The 21649-nt window shown below is 31.6% G+C and overlaps 1 protein-coding gene across 1 annotated transcript; it reads left to right on the top strand.

Moving 5' to 3' along the window:
- Positions 1-902: 902 nt before the first annotated feature.
- On the top strand, positions 903-21440 carry LOC100163220 (proton-coupled amino acid transporter-like protein pathetic). The gene is made up of 8 exons (XM_001944847.5): positions 903-1738; positions 2445-2595; positions 4874-5112; positions 9197-9281; positions 10857-11186; positions 15854-16032; positions 19857-20073; positions 20811-21440. Exons 1-7 carry the CDS (start codon positions 1536-1538, stop codon positions 20026-20028), a joined length of 1359 nt encoding a protein of 452 aa, XP_001944882.2. The 5' UTR covers positions 903-1535; the 3' UTR covers positions 20029-20073; positions 20811-21440.
- The last annotated feature ends 209 nt before the right edge of the window (positions 21441-21649 follow it).

Raw genomic sequence — 21649 nt, 5'->3', positions numbered from 1 at the left:
ATTATCCGATGTCGGCGGGTAACGTCTGCACCTAATGGTATAGACGCATTCGTTATCGTAGCCAGACACGCGTGTAGGCTTACCGTCGATTGTTGTAGTACATTATAATAATATGATGTCATCGAATAAGACGTATATGTATAGGTATAGCAGAGGTGCAGGCCAAACAATCGATCTCGGGTAATCTCCAAATCCTATTGTTAGAACTTGTAAATTTTTTTTTTGGGCTAGTAGATAAGTAAGGTATATAAATATTTTTGATTAAACTTTTGAAATTGAATTTTGTCACATGAAAATGAATACCGAGCTACATATTTTGATGATAATTTAGAGTAGCATCTTGGCTTAGCAGCCAGTTACTATTCCTCAGATTACAATCAACTGCAGGCCAAGGATATGCGATGACGCTTTTTACGTCAACTGCAATATAAAATTGAACATTAATTTTTATTTAATTTTACATTTTAATATTATTATATATAATATAAGTATGATTTTTATTAACGACGACTAAAAAATAAGAAAACATTTTTTTTTACACGAGTTGATCTTCAAAGGAAAAATATTTAATATATTCTCAGTAGATCTTAATCGAATAAAGTTTGGTCACTTCTGATATTAAAATATAGCGTATAACTGTGTTTCATAACATCTTAGCAGCATTGCAATAAATCACATTTGCCTTTACGGGATTATTATTTATCGCATACTCGGCTTGATTGACGGTGGTGCCGTTCGATATTGTATTATTGTTACTGTTAATCTCCGAGATAAAACGATTAACCGGTAAGTCTCCCGAATACGATCGATTTGTCGGTCTTTGTTTTTTTCATTTCTAATCTCCCCGCTCGTACCCACCACCGACGACGCCGCCGTAAATCCTATCGCCGTATTAAACAAACGAACAAACGTTCATCGTTCACCTATGTGATAAAACCTGCAGTGCAATAAACCTGTCGGCCGGGATTTTTGGCGATAACCTTTCCGGATCGGTGATAATACGCGCGAATTGTTTCGACCGCGACTGCTGTTCTCTCATCGCATTCGACATCACGCACTACACCCGGCAGGATCCACCTCGGTTTTCACGGCCGGGCTGACTGAACTATCATTTTTTATTTTCATCGAAATACTATTATAATCGATAGTGTTGTTTTCTCGTGGCGTCCATACGGTGTGTACATATCATGTATAGAACACATTGTTAGTACTAGCCGGTAACCTTTGTACCAACCGAGTCGTAACAATACACAACTATACGTTGTCGTGACATTTTCGAGACATTTCCATTGTCGATCGCGAGTTTCGTTAAGGCCACTGTCTACGTGGCGGGTATCTGTTTCGTCTCACCAGCATCATCGCCTGCACTTACCGAGATAGTACTGTTATCGTTATTGTTATAATCATCATAATATTATAGTGTTCCCGCCAGCGCACCCAAAGGTTCGCAACTTGAGTCTCGTCGGCTTGACGACGGTAACTAGTGGATATTATACGTCATACCATAAACCACGACGACGGTAAACCACTGAGCCATGGTGGAAGTACAGTCGCAGACAGGGAGTCCCAAGCCAATGGTGATTAGGAGGTGCACGGAAGTGCCCATGGCCATGGGGTCACCCACGGCGTCGGAGATGACGCGTCGTCGGCGACGGCGCTCTCGTCTCATGTCAAATGCCTCGTCAGTGGTGTCAGCCGCAGCCGCCGGCATCCCGGCCTCCGAAAAACACAAGATATCGTGAGTATTTTACCTATATCATAATTATGCTGTATAGCGTAATGGATTTTAATATTGCGCATGTTGAGAGGACGTTATTAAATTCACAATTTTAAAATAATCATAACATGATACAAAATAAAATATCAAAAAAAATCCGACGTGGCGGTCCCTGCAGGATTATTAATAATTATCTCCATAAAATTTGAGAATAGGTCACTCAAGAAAAGGAAAACGGATTAATCTGAGCATAAAATGTATTGTGTTATGTGTTGGTAAGGTGGAGACAGCACGTGCGGGTATAACGGCAGTTACTAGGATTTTTCAACATATCTACTGCAAGAGACCAGGGCACCTGTAAGGCCATATTGCCAGGGTTGGAAATCACCATTTTAAGGTGGTTATATTTTAGTGTAGCCATATATAGGAAAATCTGTATCATTAGGTACCCGGGGACGGCACAATTATTTGGGCTTAGAGGGGAAATGCCATCATTTACGCCGGGCACAGCACTCCACGCAAACTTAATGGAAAACGGTGCTCCAATTAAAGATATCGTTCCAAGTATTATGGCCCAAAGCACTACCGTATCGGTTGCTGTTCATTGTCACGCGGAAAAATGAAATGAAAATGAAAATGTGACACAAAATAATTGCGGTAAATAAATCTAATTTCATCATGTTTTTTTTTCTCGGTATTTGATGGACACACTGAAATCTCCGCACAGCAACAACGAAGCACTTATGCACTTGGTAAAGGCCACTATCGGTGGAGGTTTTCTGGCCATGCCTGAGGCTTTTCACAACATCGGTATAGTGATGGGGGTCATAGGCACCTCAATTCTAGGCCTTTCCGTGTTGAACATGATGTCGTGCATAGTGAGTATTCGCGGGGAACGTCTCTGGGCTGATAAAACCCAACCAGAATAAGTATAAAAGTCGGGTTTAAAGCAGCCATAAATGCTGTGACCGGTCTTGGGAGATATATCGAGATTTAAATGAAAAATACGCATGGTATGGGATTTGAACCTGTGACCCACATGCCGGACTGTCGGACTCGTATCTGTGAGTTACCGCGATCTTATCATAATATTAACCTCGATATCCTCCCTCTTGGGCCAGAGTGACAGTGTATATGGTTGAGAAGAGAACGCAGGCGTTTTTTAAGTTTAAGGTTTTAAGTTTGCAGCCTCCCAAAAAGGAATTTGACATGCCAGCACTCTTGAGTGGATCAGTTTTTGGAAATTATGAATAGTACATAATAAATGTGTCAAAAGCACCTACAATGAAGGGCAAATGGGGACAACTCCACCCCTAGCTTTTTCAACGCATATTAAAACACCAGAGAACTTGATCACTGCCTTCGTTTTCATTTTCGTTTTGTACATCGTCATTGAGTAGGTCACTAAAACCGCGGATGTGTTGAGTTCGAATTCAATTATAAATAATGATTCCGAGTGAACTTTGTTTAATACAAATTACAAAGTATATTTTACAATATTTTACAATATACTTATAATAACTTATGAGGAACTTTGTACTATATTTTCATTAAAAATTATCAACTTTTAAATCTGAGGCATGAAAATATCTTGCAAAATTCGTCATATGTACCTTACTAAAACCCAAAAAACTAATAAATATTCGAGCATATTTTTTTTAGTAAACATCCAAGTTCAAATGTTTACGAAATTTTATATTTAAACGAAGAATAACAGTTTTGGATATTTTATTTACCTTTTTTTATCTTTCAAAAATAATATTTGAAACTTTTACGTACCTTTATGGCTATATTATTTATTCTACTACTAAGTTTATAAAATATTTAGACTAATTTTAAGTCATCGTTGTCTATTATACTATGAAGCACCCATTACTCACTTCTTAATACAGTGAGTTGGTATTGGCTCGAATGTTAATAAAAATAAAAAATGTATTTCATATAAATACAGTATATGTAGGTAATAATTAACACTATAATAAAGTATACTTAGTAATATATGCTAACAAAACATCTCCGCTAAGGATCGTTTTTCGTGTGCCATGAGTAATGACCAATGACCTATCATTAAATCCAAATTTAATACATCTATTACAATAGATACACACAACACCTACGACCTACTTTATATCAGCAGAATAACCATAGATTTTTTTTAAACAGTTTTTATTACATAATAAAGGCATTATATTTTCAAAATTTGTATTCTGTTTTCAGTTTTTTGTTAATAAGTAACATACTTTCAATTTATGTAAATCGGTTACATCATTGGATAGGTATGTTGACTGATAATTATTTATTATTGTTTTACTAATGGCCAAAATATCGTATAACCATTAGGAAACTAAATGTAAGATAATGTCTTTACATTAGTCAATAATTTGTACTTAGACAAAAATGCCACACCCAAGTAAGTTTAAGAATTCGGGAAACACTCTCTGCTGTATATTAGGTGTAGTACCTATTGTTATTGACCTTGCCAGTGTAAATAATGTGTTAAAATCACATTCAATATTTTATTAGTCCCTCTAAAAATATAATTTTTGAATTACAACAAAATAATTAAAATTGTTATCTTTCATTTAAGTATCAAACTCGTAAATATTTCAGATACCTTCCATATAATATTATCCATAGTAATGCAAGTTCTCTGTTATTTGGTTTTTTTTAATACGTTATTGGAACAGTCAGACTCAATAACACTATTTGTTTAAAATTGCACTTCGATCATTCGGTCCTACAATAAACTAATAACTATATGAAATTACATTTTGTTTTCTCGACACTATAAAAACACCATAGAATTTTGTGAAAAAACTTTGATCAAAATTTTAATTTTAAGTTATAAAAGTACAGTAAAACTTCCTTACAACGGACCCCTTATAATACAGAAATCTTTTTTAAAATAGTAAATAAAAATGGAAACCCCTCTATAAAATTCGGTTGGTACCGAGAGATTTCGTTATAAGAAGGTACTTCTAATAAAAGCGTATTTTTTTTATTTTAATGCATTTACTCAAATTACACCACCGATACATGCATTGAATATGCCTAAGATTGTACCTCCTATACTATGGACAATATATTATTATACTATACAAATATTATATTATTTTTATAATATAATTTGCAATGACACGTGATCTTATGATTTAGGTTCGGTGCTCGCAGACAATGCGGTCTGGCAAATATGTTGACATAATCTTGGCTGAACAGAATGGTAAAAAAACCGTTGGCAATGGAGATGATGATGGTAACAATGGCAGTAAACAGCTGGCAAGACAGCGGCACAGCAATGAGTTGGTGCTACCATCAATGGACTATCCCGACACCGTGGCCAATGTCTTAAAGTATCGCGCCCATGGCCGGTTCGCCAGGTTCGCGTCATTTGCCAGGTAAGTGTATCGTTCGATAAATAATTAACCATAATCGGAACCATCGTCCACTGGCGTGATAAGGGTTAAGTAATGAGGGTTGTATCTACGCCGACATCTCAGACACCTTACGTCGCTGTAGCTACCATAGGGTATTATAACAAAGTGACAAATGTATATAAAACAAATTTAGCGTTTGAATGAAAATGTATGGTGTTCCTCTATATACATAAATATTATAATGTCTTTTTCATAAATACGTGACTGTCCATTTTCCCCGACCCTATATACGTCATCGATATATTTAATACCAATGGCGTAGCCAGGATTATGAAATAGGGGGTGTTTTAAGTATAGATTAAACCCAAGTTTTTACAGTTTTCGTATATAAATAAATTTAGGGTTCAGGGCTTGACTTGTTGTACAAAAATTATCGAAATATGCAGTCGAAATTCTCAAAATATGCTTAAATATATGTACTATGTAGGAACATTTTTAAATTATTTTTGAAAAATCATATAACATATTGCAATTTTGGTAATAAAAAACTAAAAAATAAGTAGGTATATAAACCTGATAAACCTGATAAAGAAATAAAGAAATAAATAACAAATTAATTTTTAAAAATACTGGCATACAATACTAGGTTAATAAATAAGTAATAACGGATAACGTGATATGTGAACACGTACCTATATCTACTGATGTTCATTTCTTCGTACAATCTACAATCTAGATGTCAAATATAGTTTAAACACAGTTTTGTCACAAAGAGACTTATGAAATCTTACGCATATGCGAACATAGGGCCAACTGTAACCAAGCTCTACCAAAACTTTAACAGCCTTCCGCCCCTCCGAAACATTTACTTAATTTTTTTAAGCTTATTCAATTTTATAATAGTATGGTATTAGGCTTCGGCCTCCCCAAATCTCAAAATTATCGCCTATTGTACCAAACCAAACATAATATTTTTTAAGATATTTTTCAATGTTATCCAAATATAATTTTTCCCGACAATTGTATGTACATTTAAGTTAAGAAATGCACATATATGCAAATTCAAACTTTGTATTTAATTTCGCCATTTCATAAGACAAATTTATAACTTGCAAGCAGTCCCGAACCCTATAAACAATATATTTATTAGGAGGGAAAATATCAATGGGGGGGGGGGGGGGGTTTAAACACCCAAAAACCTCCCTTGGCTACGCCACTGTTTAATACAATTCTATCACTTTTTTAAGTAAAAGACCCACGCTATGAATACTATTTAACTTACTTATTGACATTTGAATTTGATACAATTAACCTTATACACCTAATTTTAAAAATTTGCCAATTTACCATATTATTTGTTTATTTCAACATTTTGCGAAATTATATTCACAATTAGAATGGCATACCCACATCTGTTCTCACATACGTTCAGACGTACTTACAACATACCAAATTTTACGTTCATAATAATCAAGTTTCTCTGTTATTTTTGAAATTAGAGTGAACATTTAAAAGTAAGATTATTTTCTAAGGAATCTTATAGAGTTTGGTGGATATTTTAACTATAAACTTAAAATTATGAGTATTTAAAAAAAAGAAAAAAAATAGTAAATAGTATTTTCGTAAACGTATAATTTGCTATGTTGTACGTTTGTAAGACGGAGGCTACTCATACAGATGTGCCCTCTGTGCCCTCTTGATATAAAAAAACTACCTATTTATCAGTTGGCTGTCTTACATATTTGGAAAAGCACTTAGTATGGGCTTGGATATATTTCTAAAATAACACTAAAATATACCACTATCACCAATATCCATTACCTCTCTATTACTGCTATGGATAATGGTTTCCTAAAGGTTTCTTTATAATTTTTATTTGGCCTCAGTGTTTCACTGAGGAATGTTTTTGTGGAGGCCTAAGGTATAAATGCCATTAGATAGGTACAAACACATAAACAATAATAATGAATCAATTAGGTACATTACACAATATACAATATCACAATAATAAATAAATTGGTTAATATATTACTAGAAACGTCAACAAAAACGTATACCTAAATAAATATACAAAAAGTAATTAAAATATTGGAAAACATCAATGTGTATAAAATAACTATAATAATAATAAATTGGGTAACGGAGTGGCCGAGCGGATCAAGGAGTCTGTTGCGACGCACACCGACGTCGGTTCGAACCCAGCCGCGGGTGGCATTTTTCTTCGGGCAAGTTACGGTGTTCGGAGAAAAGTGCCGCCATCCCCCCACCCTGGCATGTCAGATACCTACGGGTGCCAACTAAAAAATCTGACAAACACACACGTGTTCAGTGTTTACACAAAACCACAGTTCCATCCCCCACAGTTCCACAAGTTCATCAGTAGTTGAAGCCTACCCCTTCCCCCCCAAAAAAAAAAAATAATAAATTGTTTTTAGTATGTTTTTTTTTAATTTTCATCCCGGAGGTTGGTTTACAACTCCAATTCTCCATTCTACCCGATTACTAGCTTTTTCTTTAAGTTCCTTAAAGGTTTTGACTTTTGCATCACATTTACTTTGTCCTATATAAGAGTTTCAGGGACGTCCTGCAGTTTTCTTTTCTTCTATCATAGCTTCTAATATTATATTATGCAATTATTCTGGGTGTCTCAGGGCATATCCAACCATTTTTCAGCGTCTTGCTCTAATCGTATCTATAAGTGTACGTTTTTCTCCTACAGTTCTAAGTACTTCTTCGTTCGTTTTCCTTCGCCTACAACACTACATCTCGAAGGCTTCTAGTTTTTTCTTTTCGATATCATTTAAAACCCAAGTTTAATTTCCATATGTTGCAACACTCCATACATATGTTTTTATAAGTCTCTTCTTGATATTGAGATGTAACTTTTTTGAAGTGAACAACTTATGTTTTTTACTAAAGGTAGTTTTTGCTAATGCTATGCGTTGTTTTATCTCGCGGGTACTCTTGCCATCAGATGTGATTTTGCTCTCTAGGTATACCATTTCCTCTAATTGCTCCAATTTTTGACTACTTACTTACTTTTGGGTCTCTAGCGCAGACTAAGATCTTCGTTTTCGCACTATTTATTTTTATTTCTTATGTTCTGAGCATATCATCCATTTTTTCAACTGCACGCTGTATGTCACCTTCACTCTCTGCTATTACCACAATGTCATCGGCAAAACGTATCATTGAAACAATTTCTCCACCAATTTTGATTCCAATATTTAGTCTTGTTAGCTTTGCTTTCACTATATTTATAACTTTTTCGATGTAGCAGTTAAAAAGTGGTGGTGATAACGTTCACCCTTGTCGGACTCCTTTTTTATTTGAGCGTTAGTTGTGATTTCTTCTTTTTTAAGAAGCTGTCTGTTTCTTGTAAAGACTGTGGATGATTCTCAGGTCTTATTGTTCAACACCTAATATCTAGTAGGTACCTCCTATATATGTAAGTTAGATAAGAGGTTCTGCAAGGTTTATTACAGTAGAACTTCGATTAACCGTCACTCGATTAACCGTCACTCTCTGTTATCCGTCATCGGTCACCGCCGAAAAAAAAAATAATTATCTTCAAAATAATCAAAAAAACAAACTAAAATGACAGATTTTTTTTTTATAATATGTGTGGTATGTATGTTTATAATTTGTTACAATATAAGTATTTTTTTTTTTTTTAAGTACACACGTAAAATATGATAAATATATAATAAATGTGTGTATGTATATGTATTTACACGTTTTTTTTGCAAAATGTCCGTTAACCGTCTATTCGATTAACCGTCAAAGCCCCGGTCCCGACAGTGATGGTTAATCGAAGTTCTACTGTACTTTAATTCATTGAAATTCATATTGCTTTCGTGTATTTATTCATTATGGCAAGGCAGGAAAGTAATTATATTTATGACACATTGTGTTAACTCATGTGATACTGCCATGGTGGTGCTAATAAATAGTTGTTATTATTTTTATTAAAGTTTAATATTATATACTATATGAAATAAAATAAAATATGTCAACACCAATTTATTAATGATAAAATATTTGTTTTTATGTTTCGTCAATTCCAACCACGTCTCAACAACAACTATGATACTATCGAAAACAGAAACTTTACAAGTGCCTCGCTGGTGGCAACCTATTATGGAGTGAACATCATATACGTGTGCATCGTATCCAGCACGTCTAAACAGGTAGGTACCATGACTCACGATCTAATTCGGGACATTATGACATTATGTTAGTTAATTGGAAAGTCAGAATATACCTAATTCAAGATGTAGTGCGACTATAAGTGTACAATATTTTTTACAATAATATTTTATATCTACAATTTTCGCTAACTTACATTCGATAAAAACTATTAAATAGAGTAACTCTTGATAATATTGAGAAAAAAAAATTTTGAAATTTATTGAGTTTTGAATGAATGAAAATAATTTATAATAAACAAATCAAATTTTAAAATTTTATGTTTTTCTAATATTTTAAATTCTTTTAAAATTTAAAATTGTAATAGTTAGTACAATTCATACGCACCTACTCCGAAATAGTACATTTCATTTTATATATTTCCTGCATTTGGGCTACCCTGCACCTACTCGTGGTCTTGGGTATCTACGCAGTTAGAGCTGGTTAGGTAAGTTATACAGGGTCATCTATTTAACTGGCTTCACTTATTAGTTTTTTCTTAATCAGTTTCTGTAGAATATTATTTTTTAAAACGTTAGGCTAATTAACGCAAAAAATCGATTTTTGTTACTTTTTATCATAGTGGTTGTATTTAATTTATTAATATTAATTTGTCAGTATTTAATATACATACCTGTCTAATGAATGTGGAGCATAAAATATTATGTATGAATTTAAAAACCTGTATTACAGAACTCTATTATTTATATATCAGACTCGGGTATCATTTAGATTTATATTGGAGTGTAACTCTACTTACGTTTCACTGTACCTATATTTGGACATTTATACTTTATAAAATAAATAAATCAAACATATAAATAAAAATTATATAAAAAAAATAAATTATATTTTTATTACTTATAACTTATGAGCGAGTATATATTTTGCATGTTGAACTAAATATCTTTTGTATAGTTAATAATATGCTCATTTATTTTTATATGTGATTTTTTTTTATTTTTAAACAAGATAATATACAATATATATATATATAGTATATAGTACATTTCATTTTAATAAAAAAACTAAATTAGAATTCAATCTTATGTCAAATGAATTTTTGTATACATTTAGGTTCCTACATTATGTATCGTTAGAATTTCAAAACTATGATAGGTACCCGGTATTGATGACGCTCACAGAGTATAATCAATATTTTTATTAGTATTTTTATTTAGGTACTTTGTATATTGCTAATTATTATTTAAAGATGATGTATTTAAACATTTTCTCCGATAAGACTTAGTTTGATTTTGACTGCAATTCAATTTAAATATAGTTTAAATTAACAGGTCTTATGAATATGATAATGAGTTCAATGTTCATACTGGAATTTTTAGAAAAATCATAGTAACAAATATAAAAAATTAGCGAGTAGTGTGTTTGTCTTTGGATGTACACTTTCTAGCTTTCTAATAAATAATTAACAAGGTTACTCGTTACTATTAAATGCCAATTCACTAACATACTCTGAACTTATACATTTATAATAACGTACAATACATCAATACCTATAATGGTATTGTTATAACAACATTTACACTATGGGCACCCCCCGCTCGGCCCTGTTTTAGCTCATCGACCAGTATACTTCCGAAGCGTCTGAAGACTCGTGGAGCCATTCACTGCACGGTATTTCCATTCGCTGGTACCCGATCATCATCTCGGTGCTAATTTTGCCTGTGGGTATGATCCGATTAATGAAATACATGGTCCCGTTCTCGGTGGCCGCCAACGCGTGCATGCTTTCTGGTACCGTGGCCGTGTTCTACTTCATTGTATTTGGCGATGGCAGCCAGGACCCGATTCCACCCGAGGAACAAGCCAAGTTGGTGGTATGGCCGGCCACCCGATGGACGCTGTTCGCTGGCAGCTCCCTTTGCTCATTGGAAAGCGTCGGAATGGTAATTGCTTTAAACTATATCACACATATTATATTTTAATTCAATTATAGTGGAAGGTATACTACGATCAAAACGTTTAAAAAGCTAAATATTATTTCATATATTTAGTTTCAGTGTTTTTATAAATAATCGAAAAAATATTTACACATTAATCATTGAAAAAAAATTCTTAATCGCTGTTTTAAAAAACACATTGTTTAACAACATAGAATAAGTTTTTGAAAGTAACATACCTTAATAAAATAGAGTAGGTTAGACTAAATACTTGTATAGTATTTAATAAAATATAAAATTCAATAAAAAACATACCTTGGTAGGCACGGTCGATGGGCGGAGGGATTTACACACCAAGATTTATTTTTTCCGGATGCAATTATTCATGGTACGTTTTCACCTAAAGTTAATTATTATAAGATCCTAATGTGATATTACCATAATATAAGTAGGTTAGGCAAAATATAATATTATCATTATAGGTATAACTTATAAATTATAATCACATATTTATAAATTTCTTTATTTTTAAAAGCATTAAACATTTGTATACGTTTGGCGTGAATAATCAAAAAACCTATAAGATTTCGAATGAAAAAATTCGCAAGCGTTAGTGATTCCTTGTGCGCTTGAACTTTTTATTGCCCAAAACTGTGGAGAAAATATTTATTTTTCATTTATATTTTATGTATCCTCTAAATAACTTAAACAGTAGAATATTAAATAGTAAATATAACCAGATCACACCGATGATGTAGGTATCGAAAGTTAGAAAATTCTAGTTGTCGGTTATGTCTGAAAAGTGAATTATCTATATTAATCGGTCACCTACTAACCTAATCATTACGGTGTTAACTTGATTACATCACTCTCTATACAATGTTTTCTTATAATATTTCGCCTGTTATCTATAGCTACTTACAGATTGGAAAGTCCATAGTATTTTTATTGAAAATATCTACAAACCACTAAAAAAAGTTTTTAATAATATTATGTTATTGATACATTTTTTATTTATGATTATTATTTTTGTTTAAAAAAATAAATTTTGAAACCACTGGGAACCACTTAAAAAATTGTGGAAGTGAAAAAATAACATGAATTTGCGTCCGGGTTAGAATTCATTAAAAAAGGTTCATTTACCTGTTTTGATAGGCAATTTTTGTGCACCCCTTATTATTGGGATCACCGATCGTAGATATACGGATAATCGTTTTCGACGTTTGCACCAACGTAGTATAATTATAATTATTTTAATAGGTCAGTACCTACAACATTTATTATTATGTATTATTTAATAATAAATAATAATATTATACTTTACCAACGAAATAAAATGCAACTGTGGAGAGTAAATAGATTAAGTTATTCAATTTATTATAGACTACCAATTCAGTATTAAAGATAATATACAAATGTTTTGAAAAATCGAATAGAAATTAACATGACATGCATTCATAATATCTAAATATATTTCTTAAACACTTACAATTAATTTTTAATTTGAAACCTATTGACGTCATTGTCATACTATTTATTTTGGTTATTTAGATTAATTTGTTTAATAACAGACTCCAATATTTTAATTATATGTTTTACGACCCTATAGTCGATGTGTTGAGGATTAATTATCACGTATTAGTATTATGAATGAGTATAAAATATCACGTTAAAATATTAGATGGTACCTAATATTCAATATAATATAGGCATACCTATATAATATTTTTCCTTGTGAAATAAACAAATTAAAGAATTACGTTTTGACTCCATATAAGTCTTAATGATAAATCGAACACGCAGTAGTAATATACTACACTAGTTTAATCTCTAATTAAATACTTTTTCAACTGAGCTATAAACGTGATCGAATAACATTATATCAATATAAAATACAATCATAAAATATATTTATTACCTACCTACTTATATTATTATAGCTGTACTGATTTTCCTTCACATTATAAAGTTAATAAGTAATTGTAAATTGAATGAGTTAATTTCTATACCGGTGAATGCTAGATTTTTCCGATACTAGACTGTGATTGGTTTATAACTTATGTATATACTACGATAATTGATATTATATTTATATACATTTTTTTTACTATATTACGACAATAATTGATTCGTCGTTCTTAAAAGCCTTGACTATGATGACTATGATCGCAGATATTATAACAATATATAGGTACATATGCATAAATATATATATTATGATAATCAGGCATTATTAAAAATGGCTAGTCTATGTTGACTCTGACTATTTTTCATTGATATTATTGGCTACCTAGTCATTTTAAAGAATGCCTATAACTAAGACAGACAATGGTAGAACAATTTAATATTAATATATATATTTTTGTGATTGGTCAGTCATTGTCGTTACTGATTATGACTGTGTCATCAATAGCAATTTAATCAACAAATAACTATCAATTTAAAAAAAAAAAATTAGTACACGCAATTTTCGTAATTTTCAATTATTTTCGTGTAACATTTAGTCAAAAATTTATTTGTTAAACCAGAATAAAAAGCCTGATTTTTTCTAAATTTAATACATTTATTCCCGATGGCCTGTCTTTAGAATTTTTTTCAACCATGTTGCCAAAATATTCCCAACATTGCGATTCGATCGTTTTACAGACCCTAGATTGTGGCTGTGCCTTAGTTTGCCGTGAACTATTTTAACATCACCCCACATGAATTACACACAAATTAAATCCTATTTCTTAAGCACGTTTAGATTTTAACGGTCTGAGTAGTACAAGTTTTGTTTGATGGTCCTGATAATTCATAATAAATTTAAATTAATTAAAACTTCAGCTTTGCATATCAATAAGGTCAAATTGGCCTCGTGAGTTGAATGCATTATGAGATATTGGTAGGTTCGGTTAGGTTTATATCGAATAGATTCGATGATTTTTTTTTTGACAGTGCCTAAGAATAATTATACTTAAGAGGATGTCAGCGCACTATTCGTTTTCTCTATATGGCCCACGCGCAACATAGACAAAACGCATTTACGCAAAATCATTTTTTCTATGCGTTTAAATAATCTTAGAGTAAAGTCACCTATTACAAAAAAGATAGAAAATAATATTTTTGAGGGAATGAAATATATTTGATTTTATATTTTATTATTATTTGACTTTGTATTCCACTTTCAAAATAAATAAAAAATGTTGTAAATTTAAATGATGTTTAAATTGTTCTGAGACAATATTTAGACAAATTAATATGTCATTCCCTCAAAAGTATTATTCTCTATCTTTTTTGTCATGGGTGACTTTACTCTAAGATTACTTAAATACATAGAAAAAATGATTTTGCGTAAATGCATTTTCTCTATGTTGCGTGTGAGCCAGAGAGAGAAAACAAATAGTGCACTGACAGCCTCTTAAATAGATTATAATGGTTTCCTTGGTAATATTACAATAATTTGTCTTTAATTCATAAACCATGTGCTCGTTTGATACTAATCGTTTAATACATAGTGCTAATGTACGCTTTCTAAATTGTTGCTTATATATTTGATGAGTCATTCTTTCCTATTGAGTTTTAGTGCATCATATTTATGAATGCATCTATATATATTATAATCATTTGCACTTGCTCTACTCCATTTTCTTTTTAAATTTTTCCTTAACTAATATTCACTTCTTGTAATCGTAACACATATTCCCCTTTATTTAAAAATGATTTATTATCCCCAAATTTATATTTTAATAAATAATATTTTAATGCATCGTAAAATTTTTGAAAAAAAATAAAGGTAATGGTTCCAGATAACTTAGGTACCGAAAAGTATAATCATTTTAAATACAAAATACCTATCCGGAATACGGGTTTAATTAATAGTATAAGAAATAGAAAGCTCATATTATGATCATACAGTTTATACACAAAATAGTAATAGGTACCATTAAATTATGATATATAAAATTATTTTATTTTTGAATCTAAAAGAACCTATTTAGTTAACAAATTCTGGTTCGGTTTTGGTACTTTATTTATTATAGTAAAGGTTTCGGTTCCAGAACCGGTTCTTTTATGTTTGGTCCAGTACCTGCATTATATATCTATTATGCATTTGTACGACCATGTTCAGTGCAATGAAGAATATTAGAGTTCATGAAAATTTTACTTGAAATTATATGAAGTATCCAATAGTATCCAATAACCTACTATGATTTCGCAACTAAACGCTTTTCATTAAACGCTTTCAAAAATCAAACGTAGGTAATACCATAAGGTAACAATACCTTTATACCGTTCAAAACGTAAAAAACAATGCAAAAAGAAGTACATTATTTTTTTTTTACTTAATAAAACTTTTAAAAAAACTGTTTATTTATAGCGTTTATTTATTTATTTATATATACTTAGTTACGTTAAAAGTAAATACATATTTTTGTTACTTTTGACTTTTTCTTATCATTGCATACCTAATATTATTATCTTCACCTAACCGAGTTATAAAAAAAAACTAATAGCTTGCCTAGTTCTGCAGTTAATAAGGAACATGATAATATAATATTGAAACGTTTAATATTATACGCACATTATGCGTTTAAAAAATGTGTAAGCCTGTAACAAATTATGATATGGCGTAACCTGTTGTATGCTCTTTGCATGTGCTCGTGTCATTGTTCGGTCAATCACACAAAAAGTTGTTGCATATTGAGAATGCTATGAGCAGGCCGCTGGAACTCGCTGGACCACCTTACACGCTGCACCGGTCCGTGGTGGTCATTATCATAATGAACAGCGTGCTGGGACTGTTTGGATATTTGCGATACGGCGACCAGTGCGCGGGAAGCATATCACTCAACTTGCCACAGGACAACCAGTTAGTATACCTTTGATATTATGCGTTTTACTTTTTTGGGAGGCTTAATAAAACATGTGCGTCGTGTGATATTACACAAGGTGTATATATAAAAAAAAAACAATTATAATAAATTAAAACTGAATACTAATCTAAAACATAATAATATATTATAATGGTCCGATAAAAAACGCGTTTCTCTACAACGACAATTCTTAAAAAAATTACTTTCCAAAACCATATACGAAATTGTTCCCCATGCGGTTGACACGTGATAGAAGATTGTCAACATGCAATCGCATTATATTTCCTGCATTTCGGCTACCCGGTGAGCTGCACTTACTCGTGGTCTTGGATATCTACGCAGTTAGGTAGGTAGGTTAGGTAGGTTATACAGGGTCATCTATTTAACTGACTTCACTTATTAGTTATTTTTTAATCAATTTCTGTAGAATATTTTTTTTTTATTAAAAAACGTTAGGCTAATTAACACAAAAAATCGATTTTTTACTACTTTTTATCAGAGTATTTGTATTTAATTTATTATTATTAATTTGTCAGTATTTAATATACATACCTGTCTGACGAATGTGAATGCATAAAATATTATGTATGAATTTTAAAACCGGTATTACAGAACTCTATTATTCATATCTCAGACTTTTTTTTAGATTTATATTGGAGTGTAACTCTACTTACGTTTCACTGTATCTATCTTTTGACATTTATACTTTATAAAATAAATAACTCAAACATATTAATAAAAAGTATATAAAAGAAAGTAAATTATATTTTTATTACTTATAAGTTATAACTTATAAGCGAGTATACATTTTGCACTTTGAACTAAATATCTTTTTTATACTTAATAATATGCTCATTTATTTTTATATGTGATCTTTTTTTATTTTTAAACAAGATAATACACAATCTATACAAATTTGTACAATAAACGTATATGATAAAAGCACAAATAACAATGAGACGAAAAAAACGAGGGTAGAAATCACGCATAGGTGACACTAGGGATCAAACTTTCCGAAATAGTTATTAATATTATTTAATTTTTAAATATCTGTATTAGTATTTTTAGTAGTTTAATTTTAAATTTTAATACAATAATACATTGATACCCATATTGGTAAATGTGAAATGACAATGACAGGTTTCCTCATTTATTTTTAAAACGGTTTTTTTTTGCATAGATTATTTTAATTTTTAAGAATAAATACAACTTTTTAATTTTTCAAAAATTCGGTTTTTTTTAATTTTCCGAAATTAGATAAACCATTGTATACGAAAAACGATTCTGTGCGGTTAGCTTAGTCCTTATAATATTATTATTTTTATTCGTTGCTATTATGATATGCAAATCGTTAGAAATTAAAATCCCATTTTTAGTGGTTTTTCGTAATTTATCGGTAGTTTTTCTCGACGCTTTCTAAAACTACTTGGAATTTTTCAAATTTGACCTCCTAAAAGTACCAACTAGGTTAACTTTTCTATTAGAAAAGATTCTGATCTTAAAAATTGAAGAATACTTACTATCCGAAATGTTACTGACAGACAGAAAAAAAACTCACACATCATTGTAAAACCAATACATTCTTTCGCTCTGCTCAGAATCTAAAACTGTAAAAATTTATAATCGAAAATTATATTTTATATTTTAATGGCAACCTTATAATTAGAATACTTTTCCACTAATCTACAACCCGATACCTACTTATTCAAGAGGAAGGGGATTGAATATCAATATTATTATATCAACTAAAATTACTTCACAGGAAAATGTCGATAACTATTTTTTGATATAAAAGAAGAACTTCTTTGAAAGACTCCGTACAAATCGCATTAAAATCAGATTTTTATTTTATTTCTAATAATGGTATAAAATAATTTGTAAAAAAAACTTAAAATTGCTTTTTTTTAAAGACATAATAATATTATTATGAAGTATGCGATTAAAATATTGAAATACAGATTTCAATGCAGCCTAAAGAATATTATTCTCATAATAGGTACATGAAACGCTCTATTATTTAAAAAAAAAATTTGGTCAAATCTACAGAACAGGACCATTCCCGTAAAGCGTCTGTTTGTGGACAAAATTACAATTGCACCGCGTGCCTTAATCGCTAAGAATCATAAACTCATATGCGTAGGTATATATGATGAATATAATTCGTTGTTGGGTAAAGGCACCTTATAGGTTACGTTTGATTTGGGCATATGCCCTGTGTTTCTATACCGGTGACTATAAGGTATCCTCTATATTATTATTTATTATTTATTAATTATATGATAAATTAGTTTTTAATTTGTAACTAAAAATATAATTGCGAATTCTTCGTAAATACTTATAAAATTGTTTCCAAACTTATGAGTTATAACTAAAAATGGTAATAAACAAAAATATTTTTATAGTTAATATTAAAATTTAAAATTAACTTCATTGAGAATATTAAAAATTATAAATTAATCTAAACGTATAGAGGTAAATGAGTTAAGTTTATTAAAACATCAAACTTTTAAGTTACGTTAATACGTTTAAGATTAACTGAATTCTGAACTTATTAAACCATTAATACCCAACCTTGAAAACTTTTACTATTATAAATACTTTAACCATGTAAAAACATTTTATTTTTTAAATCAAAAAAATTACTAGAGAAATTAGTTTAGCCAGTTTAATAGAAACCACTTTATACTACGCAGCGAAAAATAGTTTTTCGGATTCGTTGCATATATTAAAGTGGTGTAATAAATTTAATGTTATAATAATATAGGCTCTCCATCTATACTAATGTGGAAATTAATATGGGCAGTTAAGCGACTCGTTTCTAGTTATGCCTATAGAATTATTTATTGGTAATAAAACGTCCATACTATGTCTTCGACGATAAAACTACGACGCTCTAAAATACTGTCACCGCGACCGAACAAGCTACTTAGGCAGGTAAAAAAAAAACTAAAAACTTGTAGTCCTTGAACTCTGCAGTTGAATACGATTTACATCATTTCAATTTTGGTTTTTAATATTGCCATTTAGATCCTTCGTCAGAACCATCATGCACTCACGTCCCCCTATCAACTGTTTATTTGAACTATGGAACCTTTTCTGACAACCGGTTCAAAAGAATAAATCAACATAATCACTTGTACATATATAATTTTACCGTTTAAGATCGTTATATAATTCCTGTTATAGCTGCATTAAATACTGCGCACAAACGAGCTCATTATACACTTATAATTATAAACTATTGTTAGTATATGAAAAAAATTGATTTCGTTTTTTAATCGACCACTATGATTTTGACAAACTCGTTATTATTGGGATTAATTTGTTTCAATGGGTTAGTTAAATAGTTCCAGTCAGTGGTAGTATATCAAACAATGTACTAATAAAAATTAAATTGACGCATATAATTATACAGTATAAAACGGGGTAAAAGCGTTGAGGAAATCAACGATTAAATATTAAAAAATACTAAAATAATAATTGGTGGGTAGGCTGGACAAAGCAAAGAAGAAAAAAACATATTATTTTGAACAAACGCAAAATAACAAAAATCCATTCTTTATAAAGTACAACTATTTATAAGTACACGATAATATTATCATATTGTGTATGTCTTGGTTAGGCCAATAACCACAACAACGATCGTCCTCCCACTCCCTATGGCTTTGGTTGTTTCAATCCACAATCAGCTGCCATCGTTACGCCGATAGTAGTACATATTTTGTGTAATTCAGTTCAAATTACTATTTTTGATGTAGGTAATTGAAATAATGATGACGATTTATCATATTATATAATATTATTATGTTTTCAATATCAGTCTGTCGCAAGTCATCAAAATGATGATCGCCGCGGGCATCTTGCTGACATATGGACTACAGCTAACGGTGACCACAGACCTGGCGTGGCAAGGACTGCGTAGCAAGGTTGTTAAGTCCATGGGTGGATCTGATAGTGATGATGCAGAGGACGACGATTTTCGCCAAAAATGATAGCGTACTACTACGGTATGCGGTTCATCATGATACTCGGCTCCAGTGAGTATTCATACAGTATACCGTATAATACGCAGTACCCATCTATAATATTATGATAATCACTTGGCCAGAAAGAAATGCATTTCGTTTTCCGGGAATTGTACAAACCGCATAAATATGTATTTTATCCACCATATTATGCGCAATCAAGTGCTGTTTGAGGGGGGGGGAGCTCTGGGCCCTGAACCTCCTGAACCCCAGACCCCCCTCGGGTTCTGGGCCTAATATTTAATGGATAAAAAGTCACAACATTTTTTTAAAATTATGCATACAATTGGCTAAAAAAAGTGCATGCTGCTATACTGTTTCTCAAATTAGACAAATGCTTAGATTAGTTGTATATAATTTAAGGAGTGTAATCCTGTGGTGATACAAACTTATATTTTTCTTTATTAATTTGCACTTATAATTAATATGGTCTTTAAGTATAATTAAAAATTATAATTATAAATATTGATGTAAATTTACATTGCAATTACAATTTATATTACAAGCCATTTGCAAAAATAGATACTAATACCAAGTTAGTTGAACTTTAGAAGGGTGTAAGGGGAATTTCCACACAGTTTATCAAGGAGGAAATATGAGGGCTACAGCAACCACCCCCCCCCCAAAAAAAAAAAAAAATAGATAAATAAATAAATAAAAATAATTGATCCAGTACGCCGGAACATGTAGGGTTTGCGTCAACTAGGGCGTTTCGATTTACACGTCTCATTTCTCTCCAAACATTACAGTAATGGTGGCCGTAGCCGTGCCAGACATCGGGCCACTCGTATCGCTCGTGGGCTCCGTCGGGTTCTCGTTGCTGGGCCTGATCGTGCCCGTCATCATGGAAACCGTGTGGTATTGGTCCGAAGAAGACGAAGACGACGACTGGAATGGGGCGGTGACTGCTTCAGCGACGACGGTGACAACCTCGGAGACGACGGTGACGGACGCGGGGACGACCTCGACGACAGTGAACGACGGGTCAGCCTTAACGGCGGCCGTCGCAGCTGGTGAAGGTGAACGCAGGCTGATGATTCGCGGCGGCGGCTTTCGCCGGGCCATACGGCATTTGAAGAACCTGATACTCCTTCTGCTCGGCTTGATGGCGTTGGTTGGAGGCGCATTTTACAACATCCGTGACATCGTGTCCAGGGCTTCTGGAGACGGATCGCCAGCACCTACCATCTGATGGACGCGGTTATCTTCCGCGGACGATTTTTAATACAAAATTCTTTTTGTTCTTGTTGTGTATAATATAATAATAGAGTTTAAATATTATAAACGTTTAATTGTCATAACCACAGATATGCAGGTACTATAAAGTGGATAAAATATGGTTGAAACACGATGCCATTATACTATTATACGCAAAGAGGAAAAGTCAATAGGTAACACAAACGTTCTCCGTTATCAATTTGTGACTATATTCAGCAAAATAATAATTATCGATAGATATGGAGTATTTCAACTTTTCGTCGATAAAATATAAAATGTTTGTTTTACCGAGTTTTCCTCTTTGTACGTTTCGCTTACATTAGGAAGAGTGCTATATTATAGTACCTGTTAATATCATGCATCTGTAGAC

Source organism: Acyrthosiphon pisum, chromosome X, assembly GCF_005508785.2.
Source record: "Acyrthosiphon pisum isolate AL4f chromosome X, pea_aphid_22Mar2018_4r6ur, whole genome shotgun sequence".
In the NCBI taxonomy this organism is placed as follows: Eukaryota; Metazoa; Arthropoda; class Insecta; order Hemiptera; family Aphididae; genus Acyrthosiphon; species Acyrthosiphon pisum.
This window is presented reverse-complemented; position numbering and strand designations above follow the sequence as displayed.

Coding starts and splice junctions, on each gene's coding strand:
- LOC100163220 (XM_001944847.5), top strand. CDS start 1,536: ATGGTGGAAGTACAGTCGCAGACAGGGAGTCCCAAGCCAATGGTGATT. Junction 2,596..4,873: donor TGAACATGATGTCGTGCATA/GTGAGTATTCGC, acceptor CTTATGATTTAG/GTTCGGTGCTCGCAGACAAT. Junction 11,187..15,853: donor CATTGGAAAGCGTCGGAATG/GTAATTGCTTTA, acceptor TCACACAAAAAG/TTGTTGCATATTGAGAATGC.